At 36.9% G+C, this 16,657-nt stretch overlaps 2 protein-coding genes across 4 annotated transcripts in view; one reads left to right on the top strand and one right to left on the bottom strand.

Annotated features, from left to right (window-relative positions):
• LOC139963448 (uncharacterized) overlaps positions 1 to 1,557 on the bottom strand; it is a 74,891-nt gene extending 73,334 nt beyond the window's left edge. The window contains exon 1 of the mRNA XM_071964215.1: positions 1,266 to 1,557. Within this exon, the coding sequence (XP_071820316.1) occupies positions 1,266 to 1,271 (6 nt within the window). The 5' untranslated portion in view covers positions 1,272 to 1,557. The remainder of the gene's footprint in view (positions 1 to 1,265) is intronic.
• A 168-nt stretch (positions 1,558 to 1,725) lies between these two features.
• LOC139963449 (putative RNA polymerase II subunit B1 CTD phosphatase Rpap2) overlaps positions 1,726 to 16,657 on the top strand; it is a 63,074-nt gene continuing 48,142 nt past the window's right edge. The window contains exons 1-9 of one of the 3 annotated variants that reach the window (XM_071964218.1): positions 1,726 to 1,954; positions 2,744 to 2,832; positions 3,913 to 3,986; positions 5,460 to 5,574; positions 6,717 to 6,878; positions 8,421 to 8,509; positions 9,377 to 10,268; positions 11,157 to 11,254; positions 13,770 to 13,919. In XM_071964218.1, coding sequence (XP_071820319.1) covers positions 3,967 to 3,986; positions 5,460 to 5,574; positions 6,717 to 6,878; positions 8,421 to 8,509; positions 9,377 to 10,268; positions 11,157 to 11,254; positions 13,770 to 13,919 — 1,526 coding nt within the window. In that variant the 5' untranslated portion in view covers positions 1,726 to 1,954; positions 2,744 to 2,832; positions 3,913 to 3,966. Of the gene's footprint in view, positions 1,955 to 2,068; positions 2,309 to 2,743; positions 2,833 to 3,904; positions 3,987 to 5,459; positions 5,575 to 6,716; positions 6,879 to 8,420; positions 8,510 to 9,376; positions 10,269 to 11,156; positions 11,255 to 13,769; positions 13,920 to 16,657 lie in introns of those variants that run through there. The other 2 variants (XM_071964216.1, XM_071964217.1) reach the window with 2 other exon arrangements.

Here is a 16,657-nt window from a genome sequence, read left to right as displayed (position 1 = left end):
TGACCTAGTTTCGAATGAGTTGTAACAGATTTGTTAGACACCAACATCGATCCCAGAAAATACACACACAGCTTGCTTGTACAATGATGGACATCTCAGATCCAGCTAAAGATAACAAGGTATCACGTTTCATTACTGTCTGCATTTTGTAGCGACAAGAGAAAAACTTCACTTGCAGAGCGCTGCACGCTGTTTGGGGCGAGTCTTCAATGCCTTTAAAGACTGGTGCAGATTGCAAATTTCAAACATGGGTACTCCAAAAAAATATTACTCATTACGAGGTAAGTCACGATGTAAACACAATGATTCTAGTATGGCTGCTGCTAGACAATGCAAACTAGACTTCAACATTAGGTCCTATATACTTTTAATACACTGGCCAGAATAACAAAATACATACATATACTGATGAAGACGCATACATGAGTAAACTTGGTAGAACAATGCCAAACTGTGTTGACTTACAGTAGCTGCAGATACTCAGCAATGCCCCCCCCCCCCCCTTTCCCCCCTAAAAAAAAACTACAAGATCATCATACACATAACAGAATCTTAAAGCTAAAAACTATCAGACTGAACAGCTGGTTTGCAGATGTTCCCAATAATGTTAGTATTTCTTGTGCACAGTTAACATTCCATTCGCTATGTAGTTCCTCCAAATAACTTTATCGATATACTGCATCCCTCCTTCAGGTGTTAAACTTTCCCTGCTTACTGTCTTCTACACATAGTATTACACACCTAGGCTAGCTTTTAATTAATATTTTGGAAGCAACATGTAGCCTAAAAGTTTGAAGGAGTTTGCCACTCCATCCAACAGCACATTTTGCTATTCCAAAGTGTCAAATAAGCATATACAAATCATGACATCAGGTGCACCTGTTAAATCTGGAGGTTTGCTGCTACAGTGCTAGCATTGGCCTAGGCCTAGGCCTTTCATAGCCTAAGCCCAATAGTTAGCCTACAGCTTAGCATTAACGTCGGCGTTAGGCCTAGGCAATGTCTAGGCCTACAACTTTACAAGGCTTGAGAAGTTCAGTTGCGCTTTAATTATAAACTATATGACCTCCTTCAGTTAGTTTTTTGAAGGCCTGTGTTGCGAGGTTATACTGTCTGTAGGCTGTTTACATAGGGCATAGCCTAAGTATGTAACTGTAACATTTCAGTTTAAGTTTTAGTCTGACTTTCTGATTATAACAGACTTAAGTTACAGGCCTAGGCTTGTACTAATACTCATAGTGTACTGTACAGTAACTAATACTTACACTCATTTACACGAATGTCTGTTATTGCGTTAGGCCTACGGTCCAGCTTCAAAGTTCAACTTCCGAGCAACTTCAAGATGATGGTTTTGTAGCGCATAGGAGTCAGGATAAGCACTTTGTCAATTAATTGATGTCGTTAGAATGCTGTCCGTCATAATTGTTACTAAGGTTAAACCTAAATGCGAATCTGAATTTCTGTTATGTACTATTTCATTCTAACGGTAACTACGCGTATACGGTGTAGACGTATAAATATATGCAGTTACTGATCATCATGCATCGAACAGACGAACACAGCAGTGTGCGAGCTTGTTCCGTATAGAAAATCTACACAAAACATGTACCTGTCTTGCCTATCTTCGATCAAATTGGTCACAGAGTTTATGATTGGTCGAACGAAGCAGTGATACCAGACTCTTATTTTCAGTCGTTTATAATATCTGAAAGATAAAAGTGTGATTGCGCAATATATAGTTTCATGATTTTCACCGCGACATGCATTGTTGATTCGAATTAATCAATTCAATCATGATCGGGTCATTCTGTTGAAAGCATGTTCGATTTAATGCAGATGATTATAGATGATTAAAGATTCCAGAAGTGTTGGAGCTTTATTTAATATACGAACAGTTCCGAGAATTAAAAAAGAACTATTTCAATGGAGCCTAACATAACAACATAAGTTTTCGGTAAGTTAGGCCTATGATAACGTACTGGCAGTAGTTACACGAAACTGCGTCCGCACGGCGCATCGTGTAGAGATATTTGTTTCTCAATTTGAAAATGCAGCACATGATGATCTCGTTCTGTTTTTATTTCTGAATGTATCAAACACAGAAGCGTTTGCCTCCCTGTTCTGTTACATTAAACTTCAAATTCAACATTTGGTGTTCAATTCTATCGAGTATCAATGTGAATTCTGATGCGTAGGTTATTTGTTGTGTAGTCTGCTCAAGACATGTACAGTGATGAATCACAGCCCACCTTAAGCGAAAACTATCGTTCAATCTGACTTTAAGCTGCTCATTGTTCTGGATGAACCAGTCAGAATTTGGTATTTTACAGCCACACATTTTGTGAAATATTTCTGGCCTACTACATTCAAGAGAAAATACTGAACAGTGCATCATATAATATAAATTCACAGTACAATTGAGATGATCAGCATACTATTTATTTAACAGAAATTTTGGCAAAATAGACAGAAAAAACACTGATTTGTCGTAACCAGAATATCCTGTATACTCATACTTTTCTTGTAACCAACATGGCAGTTTTGTTTTATATATATCTAGATATTCTGTTCGTATGTGTGTTTGTGTGAGTAAATGTAGCATTCAGTAAAGCTGGATATTAAATATTGAAATTCTCAACGATTCAATCAAGGATTTTCTTGTTCCTTAAGGTAATGAGAAAATATATTAATCTTGGGACTAAATGTTTTATACCCTTTCTAAATTTCTTTTCTCTGCATAAAGCAATCACTGTAGTTTGAATTTTCAACTTAATGAGCACATCGTAGATTTGAACTGATTGCATCAGAAGGTACTGGAAGTCTGCCATAAAGGTAAAGTCATGATAATTGTTTTTATAAATACTGTCAATTTCATCAAGATTCTTCTGATGTCGTATCTGTGCTAGCTCTTGTTTTGCAACATTACACTTGGATTTGGTCACATATACTCATGCACCTTGGTATGGATGAAATCTTCAACATTGGTCTTTCGGAAAGATGTCAGTGAATGCTTTCCATGTGACAGTGTCACTTCTAAAAGTACAATCCATGTTACAGATGTGTTTATTTGCTCACAAAGCTGTTAGTATTCCAATGAAGTACATTATGTCTTTTGTTAAGAATCAAATTTAAGCATTTTCGTCCCACCCATCCCATCCCATAACTGATATTATAGTGACAGAGACATCCAGAATTACACTGGACAGTCAGACAATTCAGTAGACTGTGCTCTATCGGACATGACCCCCCTGCCAGATGCATGCATGGCCAGCATTTCCAAAGAAAGGATTACAAGCAAAACTAAAGCAATCAACATTCAATATCATTTATAAAGTTCTACAGCTGCACATTTGAAATTTCTGCTTGTATGTATACTGTACTAGCCTCTGTTTGAGAATTTACATCTATGTATTTACATTTACATAACTTTAATTTGGTCATTTCCATCTTCACACTAACAGTACATATGTCAGCATCTTTAATATTGATTTATGTAACCTGTACGTTTTCCCTCTTGGGTTATGACTGGAATCCAATGTCCTCTTGTCGTATTGTTTTGTTGATGTGTCATTGGAGCATGGAGAACATATTCCAGGCTTAAAGTTAGTGGAGACTCAGGACATTATTTGATACAGAGTAGTTTGTTCTTATTTCATAATATAGGTAAGTAACTGAATAGTACAAAAAGGTGGCCTGGTGACATAATTGTCCCCAGGACCCTACCTGGTTCTTGATGGCTCTGGATGTGTCTTCCATTTTTATTTCATTTCATTGGCCACCCAAATATACATATAAGTATATGCAATCATGATATGGTAGGGATACCATCTTGTTATCATTTCATTGTGTTTAAAACAGCTATCTGCATTCAACTTTTTCCAACTTCTTTACTGTTCTTTTTCAGGTTTCCAGTTTGCATCTAGATTACGAAGAACTTTAAAGAAGTTAGTACAGGACGATCAGAACATGGATGACTATGAAAAAAGGTTTACAAAATTATAAGTTCTTGGTGGATATGATAACAGTAAACAACTACTTATTCCTTAGAGTGGGCAAGGATAAATGATCCTTTTGCTCATGCATTCAAGTGGCTGATTTCTTCTTCATAACCATAGTCTACTTCTTGTGAGATTAGCTCAAGTCCCTTGACCAATGATTCATACTTTTTTTCTTAATTTTCTTACAAAAAGTAACACTCAGCTTGGAGTTATGCTCTACGGTTAATATTACTAATGACTTAAGTCCAGATTCAAATAAAGCAAAGTAGGCTTGTCTTGGTACCCATGAAACTGTGGTCTGCGTCAAATATTGATGTTTGCTTCAAAAAAGCAAAGAGACTTTCATGTGCATTTGACGTTAAGAGAAGAAGAGAAGTTGAATTCACAAATGTAATGTGCTGCTTGAAATTTAAGTAATGCCTCCATCTTGCAGGCTTGTGGTGAAACCGTAGTCCTACTCATATTCCAGCATAGTTGCCTGTACTCAATACTTACAGTACCCAATTGGGTGTGCACTTGTGTTCATGGCATAATGACAACCTAGTGTAGGTACTAACAGGAAGATTAAGTACTTGTGCTAAAACTAATTCGGGTACACATGCTATTGTACTCGTAAAACAAGTTTGCCAGTTTGTAATCTGGAAAGAAGTATCTTGTATGTATTTTAGATCCTCCTGCGAGCAGGAACTCGCGAAGAAGCCTCATTGGCTTATCAAAGCCGTAAGCTGACCGAAGTCAGTCTCTTAGATTCATATTTAACGTCCATGATTATGAATTGTCAATTGTCAACAACTCTGTAACTGGACGACATACATTAATCTTGGAGTGACTGAAACTGGGGACCTTATGATTGGGAGGCAACGAGCTAACATCTTGTTCTTCACTTTCAAATATTTGATGCCTGATGACAGTTTTATATGCTAATCTGTAAGGAATCCACAAGTAGTGTTAGTATGTTATTGCATACTTCATCCTTATGTTTTATAAACAGCATCTCAAGAAAGGGAACAGTATCTAAAATATCTAATTCTTGGGCATGTTGATATCTCCTTATGAGCCCAGACAGATAGTTTGTTTTTTGTTGTCAGAGATGACTGGTCAATTATTGTCTCAGAACCACTGGGTGCATCTTAATAATTTATGTCAATTCCTGTACATACATATATTTGTGGAGTGTGTTTTTAGTCATTTTAGTTAACTGACCTCTAGAAATATCCAGTACTGCAAAATGACGTCCCTGTAAAGTTTGCTCTCAGTAAAATGTTTTTATTCAGATGTGCCAGATGGCACAAACCGAAATAAAAACTTTCCACTTCCTAGAACTACATCTCATATGAGATCATGTTTTTGTCATCAGACACTTCACAATCTGGTCTCATTTTCGGTTTAATTTTGATGTTTCTGTATTACTAGTTTGATTACTTCTTTGTTTTTCTCGTCTTCTCCTTCTTCTTCTGGCAGATACAAGGAGGTAGCAGAGATTCTTGACGAAAGATTAGAGCCACATAGAAAGGCTGTTAAGATAGTAGAGAGATTGACAGAGAAATCCGTAGATGAAGATTTCTTCAAATCTTGCGTAAGTTGAAAGACAGTTAATTCATTGAAAATTGATGTATTTACTCCCAAGCTTGATATTAAAGGTGTTAGTGAATTCAGGAAGCATTAACTTGACATTATAATCAGCTTACTAAAACAGAGGAAAGGTATTTCATTAGTTCTGGGAATTTTAACTAGAATAAATATAATTTGACTACCTTTCACAGGAATTATATATCATTTTGACCTAATTTATTCGTGCAACAGACATAATTGAACCACGTCCATTTCTCTGCCAAAACAAAAGATGGTAGTTGAATGCAGGTTTTCACTCACTCGGTAACATTTTTCTGTATTCCAAAAGGTTAATTTCTCTCTACTATCAACATTTATCAAAAACCCCTACAGCCTGTAAAAGTTATTTCAATGAAAATGTTTTTATTTCATCTTTGCTTAATAAAATCGTAAAATGGCTCGTTCTATTAGTTTTCCACATTGTACTTCCTGCTAGTTATGCTGGCTAGATCCAAGAAGTACTGGTATTAATTTCAATGTCTGCAAAATAAAATGCGAGTAAATTGTATTAGGAATGTTGCACATGCAAAACTGTTTACCACTTTTCACCTTGTTGTAATCAAAATAATATGCCTGAAGCTAATATTTAGTACCAAAGTATTTCAAATGAGAGGGAGGGGGAGGGGGAGGGGGTGGGGTTCAGCTTACACACTACTTTGGGAAAGTATCATAACAATATTTTTCTCCTGAACTCAAGATACTGTCATTGAAGCAAGGACTGTTTGCAACGTGAAGTCTTCAACAACTCACAGAAAAGTAACTCAGGGGCAGTCTGGAGCTGCTTGGGGCGAACATCATTTCCTTTAGTGCATATTACTGATACGTTCGAGATTATGCTATGAACCCAAAGCTTTATAATAAAGTGCAAATTTTAATGATTAAATCTTTATCTTCTTCAGAGTTTGCATATAATGATGGAAAATGGGAGCCCTTTGTCAGTTTATCTTTGGTGATGTAACTTATTCTGTTTACAGGTACTTTCAGAAAGTTTAGACAGATTGACACTCTCCTCACTTAAAATGTTAATAACTTTTAATGAACTAGAAACATTTTTGCTGTACAGTTTAGATGTCCTTCATTTATTTTTCTGTCTCTTCTTTTCTGTAGGCAACTTTTCTAATGCCATCTCACTACACTGACGCAGTAGAGGAGAGATCTCTGGAGAAGCTCTGTGGCTACCCACTGTGCGATCATCCGTTAGAGGAGACGAAACAGAAGTACCGTATATCAATGAAGACAAATAAAGTTTATGATATGTCTGAACGAAAGGTAATTGACAGGCAGTGGTGGGCTTACAACTGATCTTGTCAGCCACACTGAAAAATATATTTATCCAATCCACAGATCGCAACACTTAATAAGGATGTCTTGACTCACATGACGAAGATAGAAATGTCAAGATTGTACAGGAAAGGACAAAAATAGAAATATCAAGATTGTAACTAAAACAACTGACAATTCTATATACACAGTACCCATCTGCTAAATCTACCAAGTTTTTTATGTGTTTGTTTTCAGTGGAGTCCTTTGATTTATGGTTGGATGAAAAACGTTTTTTCCGATCTTATAGCACTCTGCGGGCTGTATTAGTAGGGTTGTTATTAGTACAGGCTGTATTAGTAGGGTTGCGAGAACACTCTCACAGGTTGCAGAAAGTTTGTGGCATGTGAGCAGTTTGCAGCCCACAGTGTGTACGTTTCCCACTTGTGTAATTTTCCCACCTATTTTCCCCACATGTGTACATTCCCTACCTGTGTATTTCCCCACCTGTGCACTTTTCGCGCCGGGACTTTATAGCTTTACCAAACATTTAGTCCTAAATGTGTCTTACATGTTCTGATTGTAAACACTGTAAGATTTCATTTGACGAGTAAAGTTTTTCAGTGAGGCATATCTCAGTCTGTGTAGTTACATGGACTGTAAGTTGATTTACAAGAATAAGATCAAAACTGTTGGATTGTTGGTATCGTGAAATGTTGTGCGCACGCTATCTTTTAACCAAGTAGTTACACTAAAAGGTGAAATGTTGCAAATTGGTGAGCCATTGAAATCTGAATCATGTAGTGTGACTAAGTCACAGACTCTTTGTCGCACTATGGCAGCATTACACTTTCAATGATTGCACTGAGAGAATAATTAAGTGGATGCATTTTGTTTAGCAGTTTTAGAGGTTTACTTTTGCTTGACATATCACAAAAGATTGATAATGCCACAATACCAGATAAGTTATTCCTAGCATTGCGAGTTGTAGCTGACACTGAAAGTGGCTGGGGGTGTTTTATTGCAAGGCATTGTATTGAGATGTGAAACATCAAACAACCTGTTATGGTTAAAATAATGTGAACAAGCTAAAGAATATATTTGTGTTCAATGGGAGGAGATATTGCATTGCATAACAACCCCTTACATAATGGTAATAATGAAAACCTAGAGTCAGACACCACAACAATATGAGGCATTGCCCATTGGAGTGTTTCCATGACTACCTCTTCTTGGCTAGGCCTAAAGTACTAACACAAGAGTGACAGCAATGTCTAAAACAGATATCATGCTAAATACACCAGTGAAGGAATCTGAGTGCACATACTGTGAACACTATGCAAATTAAGTCATGAATATTCAAACCCTTGAAACAGACTATTCCCAAGTAGAATATGCATGGCTACAGTTAACACCAGCATTATAAATTGGTGAAACCAGATGTTTGAATTACTCTTTGAGAGGGACTTGCTGTGATCCTTCTGGTATAGTGCAAGCATCCTTGGATAAATGCTGAGTTAATAGTGAAATGATCTTTTCTCTCCTTTTTAGTTCTTTTGTAGTCAATCCTGTTTCAAAGCATCAAAGTACTACCAAGCACAAATGGCTTCATCTCCACTGTGGTCTAGACCTCGAGAAAAGTGAGTAAATTCCTTCAAAATTCTTTCGAAAAATTCCTGAAAATAATACATTAAGTGTTAAACTTTTTAAACCTCTTCAATATGTATATGTGAATATTCACATTACAGTGTGGACTGTGACATAACAAAACAAATTTCTCTCTACTTCTGACCCCCAAAATAGCTGTAAAAAAAACTAAAACAATTGATGATATATGCAGGTGAATAATTATCGACAACAGGAGGAGGCACAGATGTATTACACACCATTCGTAAAGTATCTAGCTAGTCATTTTCTTGAAAATAAGTGAACATCCCAATTCCCAAGTAACATGGACTGGCTAGAATTCAACAAAGTATTCCAGTGATTTGAAATCAATTTATACTTATTTTTGATACTTTGACAGGAATTAACAATGGTTAACTATGGAATAAAGTGGAAATATCCCCCTTCCCCCAATAGTACAAGAGTATTTTCAACAATTGTTTGCACCACATGGTCGTGAGTCATTTCAAGTAATAAGTGATAATATTTATATCTCCAAAAAAAAAATTCAGACATTTCTTTATTGATTTTTATATAGAGCATATACAGTAAATTGAACACCAATCATTTCAATTTTTTCTCTACTTTTTTCTTAATTACATGAAATGAAATTTGACAAGGCAAGAGAATGAATTAGCATCTATATATATTCAAGTATCCTGAGCATCAGTTATTTCCGAATCAGTCCAAAAATGTGTTTTTTCGAAGCCTGATTCTAAGTGTTAGAATACAATGTTATAAGAATTCAGTTTGATTGGTCCTTTACTCTGTGTTATTGTTTACGTTGACATATTTTTGTTATTTTGTAGTTAAGAAGGGTTCATTGCTTTAATTTTCAACAGGCAATTGGAGATAAAACTACTTAAAGAAGGTGAAAGGTTGCCCTCTTCAGATGAACCATTAGACAGCATGATCGTAAGACTGCGAGTGACAGAAGATGAGATAGAGAAACCAAAGAAAGAGGCGGTAACCACCGGCGATGTAGACGATTTAATCCAAGATCTCTCATATTTAAGACTTCATGATTCAAAAGGTCAAAGGAAGAGATATGAGGAGTTTGAAAACAAGGAATTAGAGCAAGAAAGATTGCAAAAAATGAAGGAAAAAGCAAAAGGAAGGACTTTAAGGAAGGACTGCGCCGACTCGTCTGTAGGTGTAGACAATACACCTCAGCACGAAAATGGGAAATTCCCTACCGCTACGGAGACCGAAGTTAATTTAGGAGGTAGGAGGACCTCAGACAATTCCGAAGTAAAGAATGAGGAGCAGGAGGAGACTCATAGAAAGGGAATCAATCCGGGCATAAAAATCATACAACAAGTAAGCCAGTGTTTGACGGAGTGGCGAACGTCGAAAACTGTAATATATTTGAACGAGAATAAGGAGAGGAGGGACTGTAGCCAAGCTACTTCTGCAGATGTGAAAATGGACGTCGGATCGTCAAGGGGGAAAGAGGAGGGGAAGAGGGGTAAGGTTTTGAGAAACGAGGAGAAGAGAGTGGACAATGTGATGGATGGGTTGTTAAGTATCAAAGAAGAGAGAGAGGATGAAAGGAATGTTCAAGGGGTGGTCACCTACGCTGCATCGAATCCCGTTCCGAATATCGATCAACTGCGAGGAGAAACAGACTTGTTCACTTTAAAAGTGAATCAGTTTTATTCACTCAAGCCGGACAAATTGCAACCCTCTGCCGAAGCAAAGGAGAAGAAAACCAAAAGTTCTGACAAAGAAAAGGTTTGTTTTAGAAGTGTTCAGGGGGTTTATGCAGAAGGTTTTCAATGAAATTTACCTTTATTATTATAGTGTAGAACTGATTTTGACTAACATTTAAAGGTAAAGTTCAATGTATATAAACTGTCCATTTAGCTCCCCTCCCCCCAAGGAAAAAAAGTTCTAAAAATTAATAACAATCGGTAAATACTGAACTGTTGGGTGGACCTACTGAAAATTGAGCATGGATAAACCAGCAGTATCTGATGTTGGTTGCTATGGTAAATTTTGTCATCATTCGTGAAGCATTCATGTACTAGAATAAATCCTGTAAACTGCTTAATATAGCAGTCTTGGGCCAAATTATCAAAGTTTACTATTTCGTGGGTGAAAATATCGTAGGAATTCCCCCCCCCTCCCCCTTCTAAGGTTGGTTTGTTTTGCACATTGTAAAGAGATATTTTCCCTACTATACAAACACAGTGAGAAAAAAATGGCTGTCCATCTAGCAATCTCCAAAGTATAGTTTTTTGGTCAGCTGCTGAGATAATCAGTCACTCATACATTAGCAGCAGACCCGGTTAGAGTTACAATAACATGGCAAATGACGACATACCTTAAAATCTAATTTTGGCTGGATACACAACATCAGTGTCCTTCATGTCATCGCAAAGCTATTGTTTGTCAGAATATGAAACAAAAATTTGGACTCTTGCAGACCCATCAAAAGTAAACAGAAAAAAATATTATGTCTGTCCATAACTGCATGTCATATTTTTTTACTGATATTGCCAACATCATTTGATAACATATTTATTGCATATGTGGTCAATGTTCGGTATGACCCTCTTCATTTGTCTTGAATTCAATCAATCATCAGCTTTGAGTTGGATTTGTCTTTATTTCTTGCAGTCGAATGAACCCGGCAGAAATATCACATTACCCCCTGTAGATTCACAGTCGCAGATGCTGATTCGACAGAAGATATTTCTGAGCAAACTACACAATGTGTAAGTATTAGATGTAAATGACCTCTTCATCTGCTCTGGTTTCATCTGTATCAGACTGTTTGTTCGATTGTAATGTTTGTTTGTTTGTGTGTTTGCTTGTGTGTTGTTGTTTTAGCTTGATGAAGTCAAACTGTAAAGAATTGAATTAGAAAGAAAGTATCCATGGATCTGATCTGCGATTCACTGTTTGTTTTGTTGGAGTTTGTTGTGCGTTTGTTTGTGTGTTGTTGTTTTTGCTTGTGAAATCAAACTGTAAAGAATTGAATTAGAAGTAAAGTATCTGTGAATCTGATCTGCGATTCACTGTTGATTTTGTTGGAGTTTGTTGTGCGTTTGTTGTTGTTTATGCTTGGTGAAATCAAACTGTAAAGAATGGAATTAGAAGTAAAGTATCTGTGAATCTGATCTGCGATTCACTGTTTGTTTTGTTAGAGTTTGTTGTGCGTTTGTTTGTGTGTTGTTGTTTTAGCTTGGTGAAATCAAACTGTAAAGAATTGAATTAGAAGTAAAGTATCTGTGAATCTGATCTGCGATTCACTGTTTGTTTTGTTGGAGTTTGTTGTGCGTTTGTTTGTGTGTTGTTGTTTTAGCTTGGTGAAATCAAACTGTAAAGAATTGAATTAGAAGTTAAGTAACTGTGAATCTGATCTGCGAAACACTGTTGGTTTTGTTGGATTTTGTTGTGTGTTTGTTGTTGTTTATGCTTGGTGAAGTCAAACTGTAAAGAATTGAATTAGAAAGAAAGTATCCATGGATCTGATCTGCGATACACTGTTTATTTTGTTGGATTTTGTTGTGCGTTTGTATGTGTGTTGTTGTTTTTGCTTGGTGAAGTCAAACTGTAAAGAATTGAATAAGAAGAATAGTATTCATGGATCTGACATGGAATGGACATTTTTTTTTTTATTTCTTCTGTATATTTTTGTTTCTTTTGTCTTAGTCAAAAGTTATACCATGATGAGAGCAAAAGCTTTTATCTTGGAAGTTTCAACCGTATCATATCGGAAAGAACATATTGTGTAAACAATGATCTCCATTTGTCAATTATTCATTGTTTATTTAGTGTATGACGATACATTTCTGAGAACTTTCCGCTTGAAATATTCTCAGCACAATAACGATTATCAGAAATTCATTTTTAAGTGTTTAGAGGTGCTTAAGCGTCATTAAAACAAGCGACAATTGTACACCAATTTGTTGCTCTTTGTCTAAAATTCTGTCGTTAATAATTTGCTCCACTAATTAATTCTGCTAGACTGATAAATAGCCGGGGACGCCATACTGCGTTGCCTGGAAGCAATTTCTTTCGTTGGCTTTTGAAAGATATATAATTTTTATAAATTTGTTATTAAGCGATAAAATGTCTACAATAAAGTAATCTAGTATTTATTATTAATGACTTCACAGCTAGTATGTTAGTTTTCCCACATCACTTTGTAACCACGTCGTTGTGAAGTTGGTTTTCAGAGGTTCCTCGGAAAGCTTTTTGACATTTTAATGCCATTTTTGAAGTTACATCATGAGAGCTCCAAAACTGAACCTCCAATGCACAATGACAACTGTGAAGAAAGAAAAAACGGACATTTTTGTTATCAAACTTGATATCCTGAGTTTCTAAAGAATTTAAGGTTTGACAACCTTAGAGGCACAATGACATATAAGCAATGATTATACTGCCAGGAGTCTGGATATGGAAGGGGTAGGGCTAGTTGGGTTGCAGTGGGGAGCTAGGGGTATTGATCTGGGGGGTGAGAATGGTCTGTAGGGGCCCCGTCGGCACTATCTAAGCGGAGCGCCACCACAGGTTGGCGCGGAGCTTGCAGAATTTGTTCGCGTAAAGATGCTCCCTAGATCGCCGGAAATTACCCTTTCCGGGCCTTGCTTATTTGCAGATAAACGAAGAATAAATAGGTGTCATCGCCATTTTGTCAGAAAATTACACCAACAAAATGTGACAAATGCCAATAGGTATTTGAGAGCGCACTCAAATAGTCAATAATCGCGAATAAGTAAAAAGTGGTAAAAAGCTGAAAAGGGCTCCAGCAGTCCATTTGAGTCCGTCAGGGGGGGGGCATCCGCCCCCTCTGACTGTATGGACGCTCTGCCACTGTTGGGTTGATGCTTTCCAACAACCATAGTTTGTTAAAACAATGACCGGTAATTGCTAATACAGATCAAATGAAATGCTTTTTAATACAGAAGCAATTTACCCTAGGCCTGATTATTGTTTTCCTTTTAATCTTTTGTACTATTAAGGGGGATGGGGGCATGTGGGAGGAGGGAGGGGCAGGGGTGTAAAAGTCTGATTGTGAAGCTTCGTGGAGGGTCCATTGATTGAAGCACTCAGAGTCTCTTATTAAATATCGCTACAATGGTTATAATTTCTTCGAGCCATATCTTTGAAATTTTAAAATACAAATCTGCCTTGAGTTCCTGCATCAACTGTTATTATGATTTTATGGTTTGTCGTTTGAAAAAAAAAACACTTTGAAGAACATCTCTCATAATTTTGTAGCCTTCGAGATCTACTGCCGACTCTGGGGATGTCTGTGCAGGATATCAGTGCCAACCTTCGAGACCTGGTCGTGACCTTTAACCTCAGTTCTCGTAACATAACTTTCAAGCCAGCAGGTTGGACCCTTGTGTCCCTCTGTCTTCTTCATATGTGAGTAGATCAACTTACTTATCCATTTCATCGTTTCTAACGTTTTAATTTTTCCGCCTCGTAAATAACTTTAATTCAATATGGCATTCGTTGCAAGTTGTGTCACGGTCATGGTCAGTTAAGTTACTCTGTGATATCTCTATGATGCAAGAAAATGATAGTCATATCTTAGCAAAGGCATCGGTTTCGCAATGAATTCACATCACAGCTCACATTAATTTTCTAAGAGAGAAACGTCGGTTGAGAGCAAACTCTTACTTATACTACAGATTGAGAAATGTGCCCGGCAGAACAAGAGGCTCCTACTCAAAGCTAAGGCTGTGAGTGCTTGCATGCCCAATTTGTGCAAAGATTTTTTGGGGGAGGGGGGAGGGGGGTGGCATCAGATTTTTTTGTTGAGCAGATTCAGTCTTTCACAAGCTTGAGTTGGCCTGTAGCCGGCTATTGAGAACTCCTGACGGGGGCCTTCGTCAAATTTGCAGCAGATTCTCATCAGCGGTTCCTATGTTACATATAATGTTGTGATTGTCATGAAGTATTAACACGCGATCGCACCATCAATTTTGTGAAAAGGATAGCTTCACTGTATCTGTAAACGATCATGCGGCTGTTAATAAATTTGCTGAATAGGAGTTAACTAGGTCCCAATTTTTTGTTCAAATAATAAAATTTCAACAAGTTCTTTTAAACAGTTGTGTGATCGTACATTCAGATGCAGGTGATGCATACATTCACGTCTGATTTCCAAGTTTCTTCCAATGACATTAACACTGTGAGGACAAATAAAACAAAGTTAATGTTAGACAAACAAATCAACAACAGTAGTATTGAATTGCAGAACACTCTCCCATCTCTCACCAGGCTTGTTACAGTTATTCTATGGATACATCTCGGGACCTAATATTAAAAATTTATATCATTCAACTGAACTGAACACATAGTCCATGTTTATGTCAGTTTGTTTGTTGGTTTGTACCTAAGCTACCAGAATTTTCAGCTGGTAAAATGCAAACAGTTACTCGATGTATGTATGTATTTTAGATCCTCCTGCGAGCAGGAACTCGCTAAGAAGCCATCATTGGCTTATCAAAGCCACAAGCTGACCGAAGTCAGTCTCTTCGGATTCATATTTAATGTCCATGATTATGAATTGTCAATTGACAACAACTCTGTAACTGGACGACATACATTAATCTTGGAGTGACTCAAACTCGGGACCTTATGATTGAAAGGCACCGTGTACAGGATGTGTACAGGAATGTCACCTTAAAATAAATTTCCAAGCATTCCAGGCGTTGACTTTTAAGATTTCATTGGGAGATGCATATCATGTGATATGTAATACTTTTAATGAGCTGTTTCATAAGAGAAGCAACTTTTTTTTTACTGAGCCCTTCTTCTGTAACTGCTGAAAATCATGGGTTCGATATTAAAGCGCTTATTGTCAAAGATCTTGTTGCCACCATAGCTTATTTCTGTCAAATCGTGTCAACGGATTGTCAAAATCTTATTACATTTGTTTGAATCCTGAAGATATACCAAGTGATGGCTCGTTTAGCCTACAGTAAGTTCCTCAAGTCTGTAAATGACTGTGTTGAAGATACCTTTATGCAAGCTACATTGCTGTCAACCCTTATGTAAATGTCGCCCTCATTTTGAACTTTTTGTAACCATAGCTATTCATAAGATATCTGTAATAGCTGTATAATGACATCACTAAGCTTTCAAGATGTGTCTACATGTGTGTGTGCATTGAAAGATGCATAACTGTCAAGCACGCTGGCAGTGTAGGCACACTGATGACCTGTAATTCAATATACTGCCCTCTACTATAAGGCTAATACATAGTCCAGCCTGTGCACTGGTAGTAATCAAGGTTATCTCTGTATTGACCTACATGTAATACAAGTTTCTATGGATTTTTTCTTTTCATTTCAAACACCTCTCAAAACCAGGGGACTGATTATGTTAAATCACAAAGAAGATTCAATGATAGCAGGTTTGCGGATGTAACTATTCTTGACACAACATGATATGACAGGATCCTGATTTCATTTAGAGAAAAATGGAGTTCCTAAATATGATAAGGTTAAACTGTCTATGCTACAGCATTAAGAAGGGCCCTTTCCTTCTCCCTCCCCCTCCCTCTGCCTCTAAAATATTGAGGTGTATGAAGAGAGAAATGATTAGATTAGATGACTCATGACTAGTATTTTGTACTCCAGTTATTTCATACTGACCTCATGCACACTTTATTGTTTCATACTGACTTCATGACTGGTATTTTGTACTCACAGATATTTCATACTGACTCTGTGACTGGTATTGTGTACTCCAGTTATTTCATACTGACTTCATGACTGGTATTTTGTACTCCAGTTATTTCATACTGACTTCATGCACACTTTTTTGTTTCATACTGACTTCATGATTGGTATTTTGTACACCAGTTATTTCATACAGACTCCATGACTGGTATTTTGTACTCCAGTTATTTCATACTGACCTCATGACTTGAATATATTGTACTCCAGCTATTTCATACTGACTTCATGACTGGTATTTTGTACTCCAGTTATTTCATACTGACTTCATGCACACTTGATTGTTTCATAGTGATGTCATGAATCGTATTTTGTACTCCAGTTATTTCATACTGACTTCATGTGTTCTTGATGATCTCTCCAGGTCATTCCGTACAGACTTCATCACTAGTATTAAGTACTCTGGTCCTTACA

This window comes from Apostichopus japonicus, chromosome 22 (assembly GCF_037975245.1).
Source record: "Apostichopus japonicus isolate 1M-3 chromosome 22, ASM3797524v1, whole genome shotgun sequence".
Taxonomy (NCBI): domain Eukaryota; kingdom Metazoa; phylum Echinodermata; class Holothuroidea; order Aspidochirotida; family Stichopodidae; genus Apostichopus; species Apostichopus japonicus.
Note: the sequence above shows the minus strand (reverse complement) of the source record. Positions and strands in the feature narration are given on the sequence as shown.